Source organism: Bos grunniens, chromosome 14 (genome assembly GCF_055505025.1).
Source record: "Bos grunniens cultivar Pamir isolate PY7600 chromosome 14, Bosgru_T2T1.0, whole genome shotgun sequence".
NCBI lineage: Eukaryota > Metazoa > Chordata > Mammalia > Artiodactyla > Bovidae > Bos > Bos grunniens.
This window is the reverse complement of record NC_141178.1, coordinates 69,906,253-69,923,976: the sequence shown is the minus strand read 5'-3', so window position 1 is coordinate 69,923,976 and position 17,724 is coordinate 69,906,253. Positions and strand designations below refer to the sequence as shown.

The 17,724-nt window shown below is 42.1% G+C and overlaps 1 protein-coding gene and 1 pseudogene across 46 annotated transcripts in view; one reads left to right on the top strand and one right to left on the bottom strand.

Moving 5' to 3' along the window:
- LOC147359647 (uncharacterized) overlaps nucleotides 1–17,724 on the bottom strand; it is a 442,120-nt gene that overhangs the window by 186,969 nt on the left and 237,427 nt on the right. For 5 of the 45 annotated variants that reach the window (XR_015141105.1, XR_015141104.1, XR_015141095.1 and 2 more), the window contains one exon: nucleotides 6,466–6,670. The exons of 38 other annotated variants lie outside the window; for them this stretch is intronic. Coding sequence is in view for 1 of the 7 variants with exons in the window: in XM_086337350.1 (XP_086193476.1) it covers nucleotides 6,665–6,670 (6 nt within the window). In the remaining 6 variants the exon portion in view is untranslated. Of the gene's footprint in view, nucleotides 1–1,123; nucleotides 6,671–17,724 lie in introns of those variants that run through there. 2 more of the 45 variants (XR_015141096.1, XR_015141087.1) reach the window with 1 other exon arrangement.
- Nucleotides 3,385–5,578, top strand: LOC147359650 (serine/threonine-protein kinase MARK2-like; annotated as a pseudogene). The gene has a single exon (XR_015141076.1). The product of XR_015141076.1 is annotated as a serine/threonine-protein kinase MARK2-like (transcript).

Here is a 17,724-nt window from a genome sequence, read left to right as displayed (position 1 = left end):
TCACAGAGTTGGACACGACTGAGCGACTGAACTGAACCGTGTAATTTCTTACCCAATAAGCCTCCTCCAGAAAACTAGCGTTATTATCATAGAGACTTGGACTTGTTTTGCTCACTCACATCCCCAGCACCTAGCACAGAGCCTAGCACACAGTGCTCAGGGAAGTCGTACTCATTAATACAGGAGAATGGGTCTTCTTATGGTTGCACAGGATGCTACTTTCCTGCCCACTAAGAAATTTCTCTTTCAGAATCAGTTTGTGACTATATTGCTCATACCAACCATGGGGATTCTGAATTCCCTCACGAGGTTCAGAGGATTAAGTAAACATAAGATGCACAAGGAAGCTCAGGAAGTTGTAGGTATCCTGCCATGTTGAAGTCTCAAGTCAACAACCAACAGACACAGGCTGTCTATACTAGTTGAGGAGAAGGGTGATGGACAACTCTACAAGACCCCTGTTCTGCTCCTCTGATACCTACCACCCTAGATACCGCAGGCAAGTACGCACTGCAGATTAAATGCCCTGCTTCTGACAGAGAAGAAGCATCAGAAGCCTGTATTCTGAAGGGTATTGACTGGGACTTGAGGAAATAGCAGAGGAAGGGACATACAGCGGAATGGGTAAAAGGAGAGAAAAATCTTAAGGGAGAAAGACAAGTGAGTCCAAATGTGTTTAACCAGTCAGTCAAGGTATATTTTTATCCTGATTTACGAAGTACTCCTTCTACCAATAAGCTGAAGCATCTTTCTTAAACCCTCACCTAATATTTGAGCAACATAATGGGGATTAAATCAATTTTTCATATTTTATAGAGCCAAAGAAGCTACAATGAGTTTGTAAGAATCCAGAATGATTCAAATTATCAGAGGTTTTGGAGATGGGATGGATCTTCCAGAAATCTTCCCATTCAAATGCTTGACTTTGGATAACGCTTAATTTCCCCCATTTTATAGATAACACAAGCTAGTTCTAGGACTGAGATTCGGTGAGAAAGGTGTGAAGGGCCTCAAAAGAGCATAACCTGGTCCATTATACACAGCGTTTGGCAAAACTATGCTTATGACTCAGATAAGCTAGGACCTTATCCAAGTAACCCAGAGATTCCCAGACTCATCAAAATTTATTTCAAAAACTTTTTAATAACTGATTTCTATAAGCCAGTTTCTGTTCAAAAACCTTTAATCCTCACAACAAGCTGGTGAAGTAAATACAATCAGTATTTTGATTTTACTAGCGAAAAAAAAAAAAAAAAGTACAGAGAGGTCAAGTATGTTTCTTGAAATTGCACAACTAAAAAGCAGCCAACCAATTCTTAAAATTGGCAATAAAAAAGATAATCCAGGAGATCTCCCTCATATGGAAGGAGGCTTTACCAACAGCCCTCCTCCAAACTCACATTGCTCCGAGAGAACAGGTTGGTTTTAGCCCCTATGAGATATTGTATCAGAGACCATTTGTTTATTTCAATGACCTCTTTTTAGATCCAGAGACCCAAACCCTTAGAACTTACACTATGGTCATTGGGTAATTCCAATAAGAAATGTGATTGTGGGGTGTCAACCACGACCCAAAGGAATCTGACGGACCTCCACTGTATACCCCTACCTACTAATTAAGGTTTGGAAAGATGCTTTCCCAAAAGTTCAACTCCAGCCCACACGGAAGGGCCCTTACCCCGTAATACTCTCGCCCTCCACAGCACCCAAGTTACCAAGGCATGACTCCTGGATTCACCACTCTCAAGTAAAGTTGTGGAATAAAATAGGAGAAGATACCTGATATATCTGCGAGCCTCTGGAAGACTTCTGATATCTATTCAGGACTACAGATAAGTGTCATTCTGATGAATATCCAAAAAGTTAAGCTCCTGGGGATAAGCTTTCTTGGGACGGTGCCTGTGTTCAGTCTGAGCTACTTCATTGTCTCTCTCTTGGTTTGTGTTAGTCAGGGAGATCCTTTGCATGTCTGTTATCAGTTCCCATAAGACCATACTCAGGACACCCCGATGTGGTTCATGTACCTCTGGTGCTGTTACTCTTATATATACTCCTTAGGTCTAGCCACCACAGAAATCATGAACATGCTCAATAAGACTAGCTGTGGTATGTTCTAACCCAAGTCTTAACAAGCTGACTTATATCAATAGGTCAGGACTGAGCACCCAAAACTTATTCAACACTAATCAAATCCTGGACAAGGTCCCCACAGCAACCTGGTTTCAGTCAATAAGGATACAGTCCTACCGTGCTTCGGGCCTAAAATTCTGTTTGCTCCCTCTTCCCTCAACTTACTTAATTTACTTCTTCTCAGGTGAACAATGGAGAAGGACATGGCAACCCAGTCCAGTATTCTTGCCTGGAGAATCCCAGGGACAGAGGAGCCTGGTGGGCTGCCGTCTGTGGGGTCGCACAGAGTCAGACACGACTGACGTGACTTAGCAGCAGCAGCAGCAGCAGGTCAACAAAATACAGGCTCAACTTCTGATACAACAGGGATATCAACCCCTGACCCCTCTGACGACTTCCTCAAGCCACTCCCCCTTGGATAGACATCAGCAGCCCTTACTGGCCCTCCTCATTGACAGCTAGCAAGTGATGGACACCCCAAGGCCCCTCACTGCCCCAACTCAGCAGGAAGTAGCCAGAATGAATGACACCCATTTCCCCAATGAATTGGGGTCCATACACTTGAGGGGGGACTGTTACGTAGGAAGTTAAACATGAGCAACTTGAAGGGAGGCCTGGCTGAAAGGGATGTAAACTCATCTCTAAACTCCATCCCAGACACACCCTGGAGAGCGCACAGATATATTACAAAATAACCACAGAGACTTTTCAACTCCTGCACATGCGCCTAGGCACACCGTGGAGACAAAAAGACCACAGGGGCTTCTCCTAGTAACCTTAGGCAGTTAGGAGACCATTAAGGACTCATGAATATTCTACATCTAACAGACAGAATTATGGGGAGACAGAAACAACACAGCCAGCTGCTAGACAACTTATAATTGTCAATCAGCCTTGAGCATGTGCCCATTTGCATTCCCTTTCATTGACTGGTGGTGGGTACAAGCCCTATTTGACCTGGGCATAATCAAAAGGAAATGTAAAAAGGGGAAGCCAAGAGGGATCAACGGGGTGAGGAGGACTCCTTTGGGAGCGCTGGACTAGGAAAAGATCTGTCTGCTTGAGCTGAACTGAGCTGTAACTTGTCTGCTGTTCCACACCTTTTGGTCCATCACTCCACAATTTTGTTGCAACAAAACAGGAAACGAGGAAGAGAAATAAACCAACCTGACAGCTCTACAGTGTTGTTAGCATCCTCGTCACTGTTAGCACACTGTTAGTCACTGTTAGTGAGGGCTGGTAATAGAGTTAGGGATGCAGGACCTCATGGCCATCTCCATTAGGAAGGTGGCTCATATTGAGAACCATGAGATCCTTGACACAATTGGTGAAGGCCAATTCGCCAAAGTGAAGTTGGCCCGGCATGTTCTGACCAAGGAGGTGGTAGCCATTAAGGTCATTCAAAAGACCAATCAGAGCTCCTCCGGCCTCAAGGAATGCAATCAAGAGATTAATAGCCTAAAAACAATAAGCCACCGAAATATTGTAAAACTACTGGAAGTTATTGACACGGAGGAGGCTCTATTTATAGTAATGGAGTACGTCAGTGGAGGAGACTTGTCCACCTACTTGGAGGCCAAAGGCCGCTTGACGGAGGGGGAGGCCCGAGGCCTGTTCTGCCAGCGGGTCTCGGCTCTGCAGCACTGCCACCAGCGGGGCGTGGTGCACCGGGATTTGAAGCTGGGCAACCTCCTCCTCGATGCCAACAACAACGTCAAGATCTCCGACTTCAGCCTTAGCAACCAGTGGCACCCACAAAAGAAGCTAGACACTTTCTGTGGCAGCCCCACGTTCATGGCCCCAGAACTCTTCCTGGGGAGGCCTTATACAGGCCTAGAGGAGGATGTGTGGAGCCTCGGTGGCATCCTGTACACCATAGTACCTGGATCCCTCCCCTTCAGGGGACAAGATTTCTGGGAGCTGTGGCAGCGTGTGCTTAGGGGGCACTACCATATGCCCAAATATTCATCTAACAAGATAACAGACTTACTAGACTGTATGGTAACACTGAACACTACCAAAAGAGGTACTTTAGAAGATGTTTGGCAGCATCCATGGGTGAACAGGGGCCAGGAGGAGCCACTCCCGCCAGCCTGTGAAGAGCACCCTGGGGTGACAGTGGAGACAATACTGGGCTGGTGCAGAGACCAAATACCGGGCTTAGACATAAGCAGCGGCAGTGACATGAATGAACCCAAGGTGAGGACCCGCACCATCACTGTGAGACTGGGCGTTTCCTCCAACCTCAGCAGCCAAGAACATAAGCCTACTCCCAGCCCTGAGATGTCCATGCTTATTCCTGCCTGGCTTTGGGAGACCATTCAGCAGCAGGAGAACCAGGAGTCAACGGAGAAGACCAGAGAGCCTGCCACTCCCCTACCCTGCCCGGAGGCGAGGATCGTCACCCCCAGCCCAGCCCCCTCCACTTGCAACACACGCGATGCCAGCAGCCCGAGCCACCGATCATGCCGGTGAACACCACAACACGTGCAGGACCGGGCTCACCTGCGACACCTGCGACAGGCGTGACAGCAGCCACACCCGTGATACCAGCGTTACCCGAGGCACCAGGGACACCCGTGACACCATCAGCACCTGCGACACCATCAGCACCTGCGACAGCTGTGATACCAGAGGTACCAGCCTCACCTATGACGCCCTAAGCACCCCGGCCACTACTGAGCCGTGCAACGTATATGACACCCGTGGCACCTGCGATACCTGTGACACCAGTGTCACCAGTGACCGCTGCCTCACCCGTGACACCAGAGGCACCCATGACACCAGTGTCACCCGCGGACCCGCATCGCCCACAACACTCACAGAACCCATGGCACACAGGACAACCACATCCCCTGTGACAACACCTGTAACACCAATGGCACCCATGACATCAGCGGAAAGTCCCTGAAGGAACCACCTGCCTCCCGGATGTGCTGATGCGCAAAGCTCCACCCTTGTTGGGTAACCCGAGAATATGTCCCAGTCACTCCCTCTGGCCTCACCCAGAAAAAGAAGGGGGTGGCTGGAAGAATCTTGAGATGGCTCTCTAAATATATTTGCTATGGCCTGCCCATAAAGAGGGCTAATATTAAAGTGATAAAAGAAACAGCCAAAGGATGACCTGCAAAGCTCCCGATGACCTGGTCATGTTCCCACCTGGATGATGGGATTCAAATCCAGCACCTCCACCACCTTCAGGAAAGCCTCCTATCCAAAATCCTGGCCAGCTCTGAGGATGCTATGGAGTGGTCTGGGTGACCAGAAGAGGCACCACCCTGGCCTGGCTGCCCCTCCTCCCCTGCTGGGTGAAACTTCAGAGACTGGACTGTGCCCTGGGGCATGTCCTCCATCCTCCACACTTCTGTCTTTCATGTTGCTGGGGAGGGGATAATGCTTGTCATCTCCTTGGTTCTTCATAGTCTTAATAAACTTTATGCTCCAGAAAGATGCATCACACTCTGTTTTGCTTTCTCTCTGGTTTGAGAAGTGTGCAGTCATGTAGTACTTGGCGTTAATGACCTAAGAATTAGCACAATCATTCCCAAGAGCAACAATTGCTGCACTCCAGGGCAGAAAGATTATTATCCCCCTGCACTGACATTACCTAATATTTTCAGAAGGGTCAAAGGGAACTTTTGATCCCTGCAGCCTGTGTTAAAGGGACCAGGACGTCTGGGATAGGCTAATAAGTCCTGTGAACCAGCCGGTGTGTGGTGTGGTCAGGTCCCCATGCAGATGACTTTCTTGAATATCCTGCAGCAGTTGGGTTCTCTCCTTCTCCCATGGGGAAGGGCCCTGATGTGTGAGATGTTTAAAAATTTTCTGATGTGGATCATTTTTAAAGTCTATTAAACTCGTTACAATATTGCTTCTGTTTTATATTCTGGTTTTTCGACCTGGAAGCTTGTGGAATCTTTGCTCCCCAACCAGGTTGAACCTGCAACCCCCTGTGCTGGAAGGTGAAGTCTTAACTACTGGACCACCAGGGAAGTCCCTCTTTTATCTTAATTTTTTTTTACTGTGTGGGTTTGACTACAGGGACTGGCTGACTATCAAAAATATTAGATTTGTCAGCGTTCCCTGGTTCCCTGGTTCAAGGAGCCACTGAACACAGGGGTGACTGGAACAGGGTCTTCTTCCCAGAGGCCTGGCTCTGGGGGCGCACGCTCTGGGGGCACACCCTCTCAGAGGCATCAGCTGCACCGTTCTGTGGGCTCTTGTGTGCTTACATGTCACTTGCTGACTGCGCATTTCTTCACCTCCACACGCAGAGCATTCTGGCCGCTCGCCCGCGAGCCACCTCCTGGCGCAGTCACAAAATGGTCTACAAGATTCTAAGACAATCAGGCTCTTTCTGTTTTTCTTCTCAGCTCTTAGCTCTTTGTTTTCTATATCAACAGAGTCACTGACTTTTTTTTTTTCTTTTTTCTTCTCTTCACCTGGATTCTGTAGCAAGGATTCTGGGATCCTAGGAACTGGCCCAGTATACAAGGATCCTTCCCCTTTCTTCTCATTTCTTCATTACTGTCTCTCAGTTCTGCATCAGAAAAAAAACCCATGTGCCAAGTTAGTGAAAACAGATCTCTCACTGCAGAGGGGGAGAAAGAGAGACACTGACAGACCAAACAATAATTATGTTAATTGGATGGGAAGGAGAGGAAGACTTGAATGGATTCTTCCTCTACTATAAAACAAAGGTAATCAGAGAGCAACGAACTCTGGATACATGGTACATCCTAACGGCAGTCAGGAAGGAATAAAGCAATCTGATGTGAGGAGATGGGCTGGGCTGCTGGTCATCCCACATCTGAGATGACATTCTCAGCTGGCTTTTAGGTGAACCCTTCTATCTCAAATGAGGGATTTCAATTCGTTCACAGGATAACCACTTTCAGCCATCAATTTCTCTGATAAACATCATTCATATGCACAGAGTGAAATGTGTTCATTTTGGATATTTCCTGAAATCCAACTCACTAATTCACAAAGCCTTGGGAGTATCTCCCTACAAGATGCTTATTAATTACAAAGTTGAACTTTAAATCTACATTGGAGAAACTTCACAGACACCACCTTAAACACATGGTCAAAGTCTACCTCGCTAGTAATAAAATGTGTCAACCTCGTATACCTTTGTGGAGCTTCCCTGGTAGCTCAGCCATAAAGAATCTTCCTGCCAATTCAGGAGACATGGGTCTGAGTGTTCAATCCCTGGGTCAGGAAGGTCCCCTGGAGAAGGAAATGGCAACACACTCCAGTGTTCTTGCCTAGAAAATCCCATGGACAGAGGAGCCTGGCGGGCTACAGTCCATGGGGTTGCAAAGGAGTTGGACACAACTGAGCAACTAAACAACAACCTCATGCACCTCTGGATGCGACGCACCGGGAAGGGGATACCATCGTGTCTGTGCAGAGACCTTCCCAACCATCTCGTCCACACAGCGTAGTGAGCACAGTACCACGTCTCCTGTGTGCTGTCCTCCTGTGCACTTCCCCACTCTTACTCCAAATCACAGCAATGATGCCTGTGCATGTGGATGCTGAAATATCTTAAGTTCAGTTGACATTACCAACAACAATCATCAGACAATGGAACTGTGTTGATGCAAAACAAGCCCTCATTCTACTTGGGGAAAAATTCAATTAACAACGGAATCATGTAGAGCCACCCGGTGGTGATGGAGATTTAGTGGCATACTGCAGTTGAAAGCTGCCTGTAGGGGCCATGGGGCTATTTCCCCCTTATTCTTGCTTTGCCAGCCCCCAGCAACCATGCTGGTTGCCACTCATCACAAATCAAATGAAACAAAAATCACCAGGGGTTAAAAAGCCTACACTGGATTATAGTCACGCCATTTGGAACATAAAATTTTACTGGTAATTGCATTCTGCTGAATAAATATCCTGACATCAGCTTATGGCACATAGTATTCTGATGGTGATTATTTTCATTTAAATGTGTCTGCCTCTAAATAAAATAGGAAAAGGTACAATGACACGAGGTTTGGAGATGGAATGGATAGTCTGTTCATTAAACCAGAGGTTCTGGCGTGGAGTTAGGATTGTGGGTGAAACAAATTACACAGAGATTTATTTCACATTATGTCTTTGCAAAGTTATCTATTGAAGCCATACACTTAACGGTTTTCAAACTCTGTTGTATGTATATAGAGCCAGGGGCCAGAAGTACAGAAGTTGAGGCTCTTTCCCAGACATTCTGTATTCGAATCTTTAGGAGCAGGACTCAGGAATCTACACTCTTAACACAGTTCTCAAGTCTTCAGTGAACTGCCATTTTGACGAATACTGTTCTAAATGTTTACCAGTCTTATTCCAAGGTATCAACGATGATTCAAGTATAAATTGATCTAAAAAGCACAAAGTCTACCACTGGAAATAGGCCAAGGAACAGCAAGTATGATTCATGGGTCAAATCTGACTCACCAACTGTTCTTACATATAAAGTTTTATTGGAACACAACCATGTTTATTTGTTTACAAATTATCTACAGCCACTAAAGGCAGAGGAAACAGAGATCAAATTGCCAACATCTGCTGGATCATCGAAAAAGCAAGAGAGTTCCAGAAAAACATCTGTTTCTGCTTTATTGACCATGCCAAAGCTTTTGACTGTGTGGATCACAATAAACTGTGGAAAATTCTGAAAGGGATGGGAAATACCAGACCCCCTAACCTGCCGCTTGAGAAACCTGTATGCAGGTCAGGAAGCAACAGTTAGAACTGGACATGGAACAACAGATTGGTTCCAAATAGGAAAACGAGTACGTCAAGTCTGTATATTGTCACCCTGCTTATTTAACTTATATGCAGTGTACATCATGAGAAACACTGGGCTGGAAAAAGCACAAGCTGGAATCAAGATTGCCAGGAGAAATATCAATAACCTCAGATATGCAGATGACACCACCCTTATGGCAGAAGTGAAGAACTAAAAAGCCTCTTGATGAAAGTGAAAGAGGAGAGTGAAAAGTTGGCTTAAAGCTCAACATTCAGAAAATGAAGATCATGGCACACAGTACCCAAAACAAAACCAGAGAAAGTTCTAGATATATTTTTACTATTTTTATGATCATTCTTTATTTTTTTATTAATTTTTTTAAAAAAATTTAAGTCCTCTATTATTTCTTTAATTTTCACTTTTATAACCTACTATTACTTTGCAACAACAACAAAAAAAAGACTCTTATTTTTTTTAAAGCAAACTTCATATATATATTTTTTATAATTTTTGTGACCTTGTTTTTTTTCTTCTTCTCTTTAACATTGTATTTTTGAAATTCCAGACTCTACTCTAGATTTTTAACTTTTGCTTTGTGGTATTTGTTATCAATAGTGTACTTATATTTTCTTTATAATTTTTGCGACTTGGTTTGTTTTCGGTTTTTTCTCTCTTTTCCTTCTTCTTTTCTTTAACATTGTATTTTTGAAATTCCAAACTCTACTCTAGATTTTTAATTTTTGCTTTTATATATTTGTTACCAATTTTGCACCTTTAAGAACCCAATCTTCAGTACCCATTTTTCAGTAGAGAGCGAGATTACTGGCTTGACTGCTCTCTCCCTCTTTGGACTCTCCTTTTTCTCCACCAGGTCACCTGTGTCTCCTCCCTAACCCCTCTCGACTCTATGCAACTCTGTGAATTTCTGTGTGTTCCAGACAGTGGAGAACACTTAGGGAACTGATTACTGGCTGGATCTGTCTCCCTCCTTTTCATTCCCCCTTTTATCCTCCTGACCACCTCTGTCGCCTTCCTCCTTCTTCTCTTCTCTGTATAATTCCGTGAACATCCTGAGCGGTACAGTTGTGGAGTGCACATAAGGAAGTGATTACTGGCTAGCCTGCTCTCTCCTCTATTGATTCCACCTCATCTCATTCAGGTCACCTCTAACTCCCTCCTCCCTCTTCTCTTCTCCATGTAATGCTGTGAACGCTGGGTGACCCTCATGGTGGAGAAACTTTTCATCTTTAACGTAGATGTTTTATCAGTGGTGCTGTATAGAAGCAGAAGTTTTGAAACTACTGTAAAAATAAGACCGATAACTTACTTAAGCAGGAGGCTTAAGTCCAACCCCTAACTCCAGGGAACTCCTGACTCCAGGGAACATTAATTGACAGAAGCTCATCAAACGCCTCCATACCTACACTGAAACCAAGCACCACACAAGGGCCAACAAGTTCCAGGGCAAGACATACCAAGCAAATTCTCCAGCAACACAGGAACACAGCCCTGAGCTCCAAGATACAGGCTGCCCAAAGTCACCCCAAAACCATAGACATCTCATAACTCATTACTGGACACTTCATTGCACTCCACAGAGAAGAAATACAGCTCCACCCACCAGAACACCAACACAAGCTTCCCTAACCAAGAAACCTTGACAAGCCACCTGTACAAACCCACACACAGTGAGGAAACGCCACAATAAAGAGAACTCCACAAACTGCCAGAATACAGAAAGGACACCCCAAACTCAGCAATTTAAACAAGATGAAGAGATAGAGGAATACCTAGCAGGTAAAGGAACAGGATAAATGCCCACCAAACCAAACAAAAGAGGAAGAGATAGGGAATCTACCTGATAAAGAATTCTGAATAATGATAGTGAAATTGATCCAAAATCTTAAAATCAAAATGGAATCACAGATTAATAGCCTGGAGACAAGGATTGAGAAGATGCAAGAAAGGTTTAACAAGGACCTAGAAGAAATAAAAGAGAGTCAATATATAATGAATAATGCAATAAATGAAATCAAAAACACTCTGGAGGCAACAAATAGTAGAATAACAGAAGCAGAAGATAGGATTTGTGAATTAGAAGATAGAATGGTAGAAATAAATGAATCAGAGACGAAAAAAGAAAAATGAATTAAAAGAAATGAGGACAATCTCAGAGACCTCCAGGACAATATTAAACGCTACAACATTCGAATCATGGGGGTCACAGAAGAAGAAGACAAAAAGAAAGACCATGAGAAAATACTTGAGGAGATAACAGTTGAAAACTTCCCTAAAATGGGGAAAGAAATAATCACTCAAGGCCAAGAAACCCAGAGAGTCCCAAACAGGATAAACCCAAGGCGAAATACCCCAAGATACATATTAATCAGATTAACAAAGATCAAACACAAAGAACAAATATTAAAAGCAGCAAGGGAAAAACAACAAATAACACACAAGGGAATTCCCAGAAGGATAACAGCTGATCTTTCAATAGAAACTCTCCAAGCCAGGAGGGAATGGCAAGACATACTTAAAGCGATGAAAGAAAATAACCTACAGCCCAGATTATTGTACCCAGCAAGGATCTCATTCAACTATGAAGGAGAAATCAAAAGCTTCTCAGACAAGCAAAAGCTGAGAGAATTCAGCACCACCAAACCAGCTCTCCAACAAATACTAAAGGATATTCTCTAGACAGGAAACACAAAAACGGTGTATAAATTCGAACCCAAAACAATAAAGTAAAAGACAGTGGGATCATACTTATCAATAATTACCTTAAACATAAATGGGTTGAATGCCCCAACCCAAAGACAAAGACTGGCTGAATGGATACAAAAACAAGACCCCTACATATGCTGTCTACAAGAGATACACCTCAAAACAGGGGACACATACAGACTGAAAGTCAAGGGCTGGAAAAAGATTTTCCATGCAAACAGGGACCAAAAGAAAGCAGGAGTAGCAATACTCACATCAGACAAAATAGACTTTAAAACAAAGGCTGTGAAGAGAGACAAAGACGGTCACTACATAACGATCAAAGGATCAATCCAAGAAGAAGACATAACAATTATAAATATATATGCACCCAACATGGGAGCACCACAATATGTAAGGCAAATGCTAACAAGTATGAAAGGAGAAATTAACAATAACACAATAACAGTGGGAGACTTTAATACCCCACTCATACCTATGGATAGATCAACTAAACAGAAAATTAACAAGGAAACACAAACTTTAAACAATACAATAGACCAATTAGACCTAATTGATATCTATAGGACATTTCATCCCAAAACAATGAATTTCACCTTTTTCTCAAGCACACATGGAACCTTCTCCAGGACAGAACACATCCTGGGTCATAAATCTAGCCTTGGTAAATTCAAAAAAAAACTGAAATCATTCCAAGCATCTTTTCTGACCACAATGCAGTAAGATTAGATCCCAATAACAGGAGAAAAACTATTAAAAATTCCAACATATGGAGGCTGAACAACACGCTGCTGAATAACCAACAAATCACAGAAGAAATCAAAAAAGAAATCAAATTTGCATAGAAACGAATGAAAATGAAAACACAACAATGCAAAACCTGTGGGACACTGTAAAAGCAATCCTCAGGGGAAAGTTCATAGCAATACAGGCATACCTCAAGAAACAAGAAAAAAGTCAAATAAATAACCTAACTCTACACCTAAAGCAGCTAGAAAAGGACGAAATGAAGAACCCCAGGGTTAGCAGAAGGAAAGAAATCTTAAAAATTAGGGCAGAAATAAATGCATAAGAAACAAAAGAGACCATAGCAAAAATCAACAAAGACAAGAGCTGGTTCTTTGAAAGGATAAATAAAATTGACAAACCATTAGCCAGACTCATCAAGAAACAAAGGGGAAAAAAAAAAAGAAACAAAGGGACAAAAATCAAATCAATAAAATTAGAAATGAAAATGGAGAGATCACAACAGACAACACAGAAGTACAAAGGATCGTAAGAGACTACTATCAGCAATTATATGCCAATAAAATGGACAACGTGGAAGAAATGGACAAATTCTTAGAAAAGTACAACTTTCCAAAACTGGACCAGGAAGAAATAGAAAATCTTAACAGACCCATCACAAGCACGGAAATTGAAACTGTAATCAAAAATCTTCCAGCAAACAAAAGCCCAGGTCCAGATGGCTTCACAGCTCAATTCTACCAAAAATTTAGAGAAGAGCTAACACCTATCCTACTCAAACTCTTCCAGAAAGTTGCAGAGGAAGGTAAACTTCCAAACTCATTCTATGAGGCCACCATCACCCTAATACCAAAACCTGACAAAGATGCCACAAAAAAAGAAAACTACAGGCCAATATCACTGATGAACATAGACGCAAAAATCCTTAACAAAATTCTAGCAATCAGAATCCAACAACACATTAAAAAGATCATACACCATGACCAAGTGGGCTTTATCCCAGGGATGCAAGGATTCTTCAATATCTGCAAATCAATCAATGTTATACACCACATTAACAAATTGAAAAATAAAAACCATAGGATTATCTCAATAGATGCAGAGAAAGCCTTTGACAAAATTCAACATCCATTTATGATAAAAAAGAAAACTCTCCAGAAAGCAGGAACAGAAGGAACATAACTCAACATAATAAAGCTATATATGACAAACCCACAGCAAACATTATCCTCAATGGTGAAAAATTGAAAGCATTTCCTCTAAAGTCAGGAACAAGACAAGGGTGCCCACTTTCACCATTACTATTCAACATGGTTTTGGAAGTTTTGGCCACAGCAATCAGAGCAGAAAAAGAAATAAAAGGAATCCAAACTGGAAAAGAAGAGGTAAAACTCTCACTGTTTGCAGATGACATGATACTCTACATAGAAAACCCTAAAGACTCCACCAGAAAATTACTAGAACTAATCAATGATTATAGTAAAGTTGCAGGATATAACATCAACACACAGAAATCCCTTGCACTCCTATACACTAATAATGAGAAAACTGAAAGAGAAATTAAGGAAACAATTCCATTCACCATTGCAACTGAAAGAATAAAATACTTAGGAATATACCTACCTAAAGAAACTAAAGACCTATATATAGAAAACTATAAAACACTGGTGAAAGAAATCAAAGAGGACACTAATAGATGGAGAAATACACCATGTTCATGGATTGGAAGAATCGATATAGTGAAAATGAGTATACTACCCAAAGCAATCTATAGATTCAATGCAATCCCTATCAAGCTACCAACGGTATTCTTCACAGAGCTAGAACAAATAATTTCACAATTTGTATGGAAATACAAAAAACCTCGAATAGCCAAAGCGATCTTGAGAAAGAAGAATGGAACTGGAGGAATCAACCTGCCTGACTTCAGGCTCTACTACAAAGCCAGTCATCAAGACAGTATGGTACTGGCACAAAGACAGAAATATAGATCAATGGAACAAAATAGAAAGCCCAGAGATAAATCCACGCACATATGCACACCTTATCTTTCACAAAGGAGGCCAGAATATACAATGGATTAAAGACAATCTCGTTAACAAGTGGTGCTGGGAAAACTGGTCAACCACTTGTAAAAGAATGAAACTAGAACACTTTCTAACACCATACACAAAAATAAACTCAAAATGGATTAAAGATCTAAACGTAAGACCAGAAACTATAAAACTCCTAGAGGAGAACATAGGCAAAACACTCTCCGACATACATCACAGCAGGATCCTCTATGACCCACCTCCCAGAATATTGGAAATAAAAGCAAAAATAAACAAATGGGACCTAATTAACCTTAAAAGCTTCTGCACAACAAAGGAAACTATAAGCAAAGTGAAAAGACAGCCTTCAGAATGGGAGAAAATAATAGCAAATGAAGCAACGGACAAACAACTAATCTCAAAAATATACAAGCAACTCCTACAGCTCAACTCCAGAAAAATAAATGACCCAATCAAAAAATGGGCCAAAGAACTAAATAGACATTTCTCCAAAGAAGACATGCAGATGGCTAACAAACACATGAAAAGATGCTCAACATCACTCATTATCAGAGAAATGCAAATCAAAACCACTATCAGGTACCATTTCACGCCAGTCAGAACGGCTGCCATCCAAAAGTCTACAAGCAATAAATGCTGGAGAGGGTGTGGAGAAAAGGGAACTCTCTTACACTGTTGGTGGGAATGCAAACTAGTACAGCCACTATGGAGACCAGTGTGGAGATTCCTTAAAAAACTGGAAATAGAACTGCCTTATGATCCAGCAATCCCACTGCTGGGCATACACACTGAGGAAACCAGAAGGGAAAGAGACACATGTACCCCAATGTTCATCGCAGCACTGTTTATAATAGCCAGGACACGGAGGCAACCTAGATGTCCATCAGCAGATGAATGGATAAGCAAGCTGTGGTACATATACACAATGGAGTATTACTCAGCCATTAAAAAGAATACATTTGAATCAGTTCTAATGAGGTGGATGAAACTGGAGCCTTTTATACAGAGTGAAGCCAGCGAGAAAGAAAAACACCAATACAGTATACTAACGCATATATGGAATTTAGAAAGATGGTAACAATAACCCTGTGTACGAGACAGCAAAAGAGATACTGACATATAGAACAGTCTTTTGGACTCTGTGGGAGAGGGAGAGGGTGAGATGATTTGGGAGAATGGCATTGAAATACGTATAATATCATATATGAAACAAGTCGGCAGTCCAGGTTCGATGCACGATACTGGATGCTTGGGGCTGGTGCACTGGGACGACCCAGAGGGATGGTTTGGGGAGGGAGGAGGGAGGAGGGTTCAGGATGGGGAACACATGTATGCCTGTGGCGGATTCATTTCGATATATGGCAGAAGCAGTACAATATTGTAAAGTTTAAAAATAAAATAAAATTTAAAAAAATAAAAATAAAAGTTTAACATTTAGAGAACTAAGATCATGGCATTCAGTCCCATCACTTCATGGCAAAAAGATGGGGAAACCATGGAAACAGTGGCTGACTTTATTTTGGGGGGCTCCAAAATCACTGCAGATGGGGATTGCAGCCATGAAATTAAAAGACGCTTACTCCTTGGAAAGTTATGACCAACTTAGACAGCATATTAAAAAGCAGAGACATCACTTTGCCAACAAAGGTCTGTCTAGTCAAGCCTATGGCTTTTCCAGTGGTCATGTATGGATGTGAGAGTTGGACTTAAAGAAAGCTGAGCGCTAAAGAATTGATGCATTTGAACTGTGCTGTTGGAGAAGACTCTTTAGAGACCCTTGGACTGAAGAAGATCTAACCAGTCCATCCTAAAGGAGATCAGTCCTGGGTGTTCATTGGAAGGACTGATGCTGAAGCTGAAACTCCAATACTTTGGCCTCCTGATGCAAAGAGCTGACTCATTTGAAAAGACCCTGATGCTGGGAAAGATTGAGGGCATGGGGAGAAGGGGATGACAGAGGTGAGAGAGTTGGATGGCATCACCGACTCATGAGTTTGGGGAGGCTCTGGGAGTTGGTGATGGACAGGGAGGCCTGGCGTGCCGCAGTTCATGCGGTCGCAAAGTGTCGGACACGACTGAGTGACTGGACTGAACCTAACTGAATGTGCTCAGTGCATATAACCACAACAAACAGTTGTTATTTATTGAATGCCCACTGTTTTAAGCACTTTCTATTTACTAATAATAGCCATCATTTGTTGAGTTTTTCTTATGTGCTAGATCCTAAACACATGGCATGAATGAGTCCACATATATTTCTGTAAGGTAGGCAGGATTATTAGCCCACTTTTCCAGGTGAGGAAATTAAGGTCGAGAGAAAACATACCACTTACCAGAAAAAGTTGCCAGTAATAATGGGCAGAGCTAGAATTCAAACCTGGCAGTCTAGTTCCTCAATCTACATTCTTGACCACGACCCTATGTTAAATTATAATGTGTCATTTAGTCCTACAGTAACCCACAAGGATATATATTGGCTTGCCTACTTTGGAAATTAACAAAATGAAATCCACAGAAGATAGGAAAGACCTTCAGTCACAGATACGGTGAAGTGGCAATGCTCAACTTCATACCCAGGTCCATCAGACTCCATTAAACATTATTTTATATGCTTGTGCTCTTGAGTTCAACACAACTACCTCTGGAAGCTTATTATGGGAATTAAATAAGACCACCCATGTGTTTTATACATGCTAATATACTATACTGAATGTTGGACTGAATTGCCTGTGAGCACACCGTTCAGTCATCACTATGCCTATTAGCATTAGACAAATAGTCTCTAAATTGCAATCCTGTATGTCTATCGGTCTGTTTGTTGATTTTAAACTGTAATAGTTTATGTATAAGTTACATACGTGCATTATTATACTAATATATCTTCAGTCTGCCACATATTAGCTAATTGCTCCTGGCAGCTTCTTATCCTATCTGTGCTTCAGCTTCCTCATTTTTAAATAGGGACAATAGTATTTATATGAGGTGTTGTGAGAGTTAAAGTAACTAATAGAAGTAGAGCATTTGTAACAGTACCTGGTACATAAACAAAATGCATAAACAATAAAATGCATAAAATAATATGATTGTGCATAAAAAAATATACAAAAATAAACTGTAAATAAGAAATGAGTTAAATTTTATTTTAGTGTACTGATTAATTATATACACTTTTCTGCCTTACCCTAAAGTATTACTAATATCACTAATTTTAGCAAGGAAGTATGATTGAACAAGTACCACTGCTTTTTATGTCTGGATATAACATTTTGTCATATAGCTATTTGATAGCCTGGTTCTAAGTAATACTGCAGTGGGCTGCCATGCCTT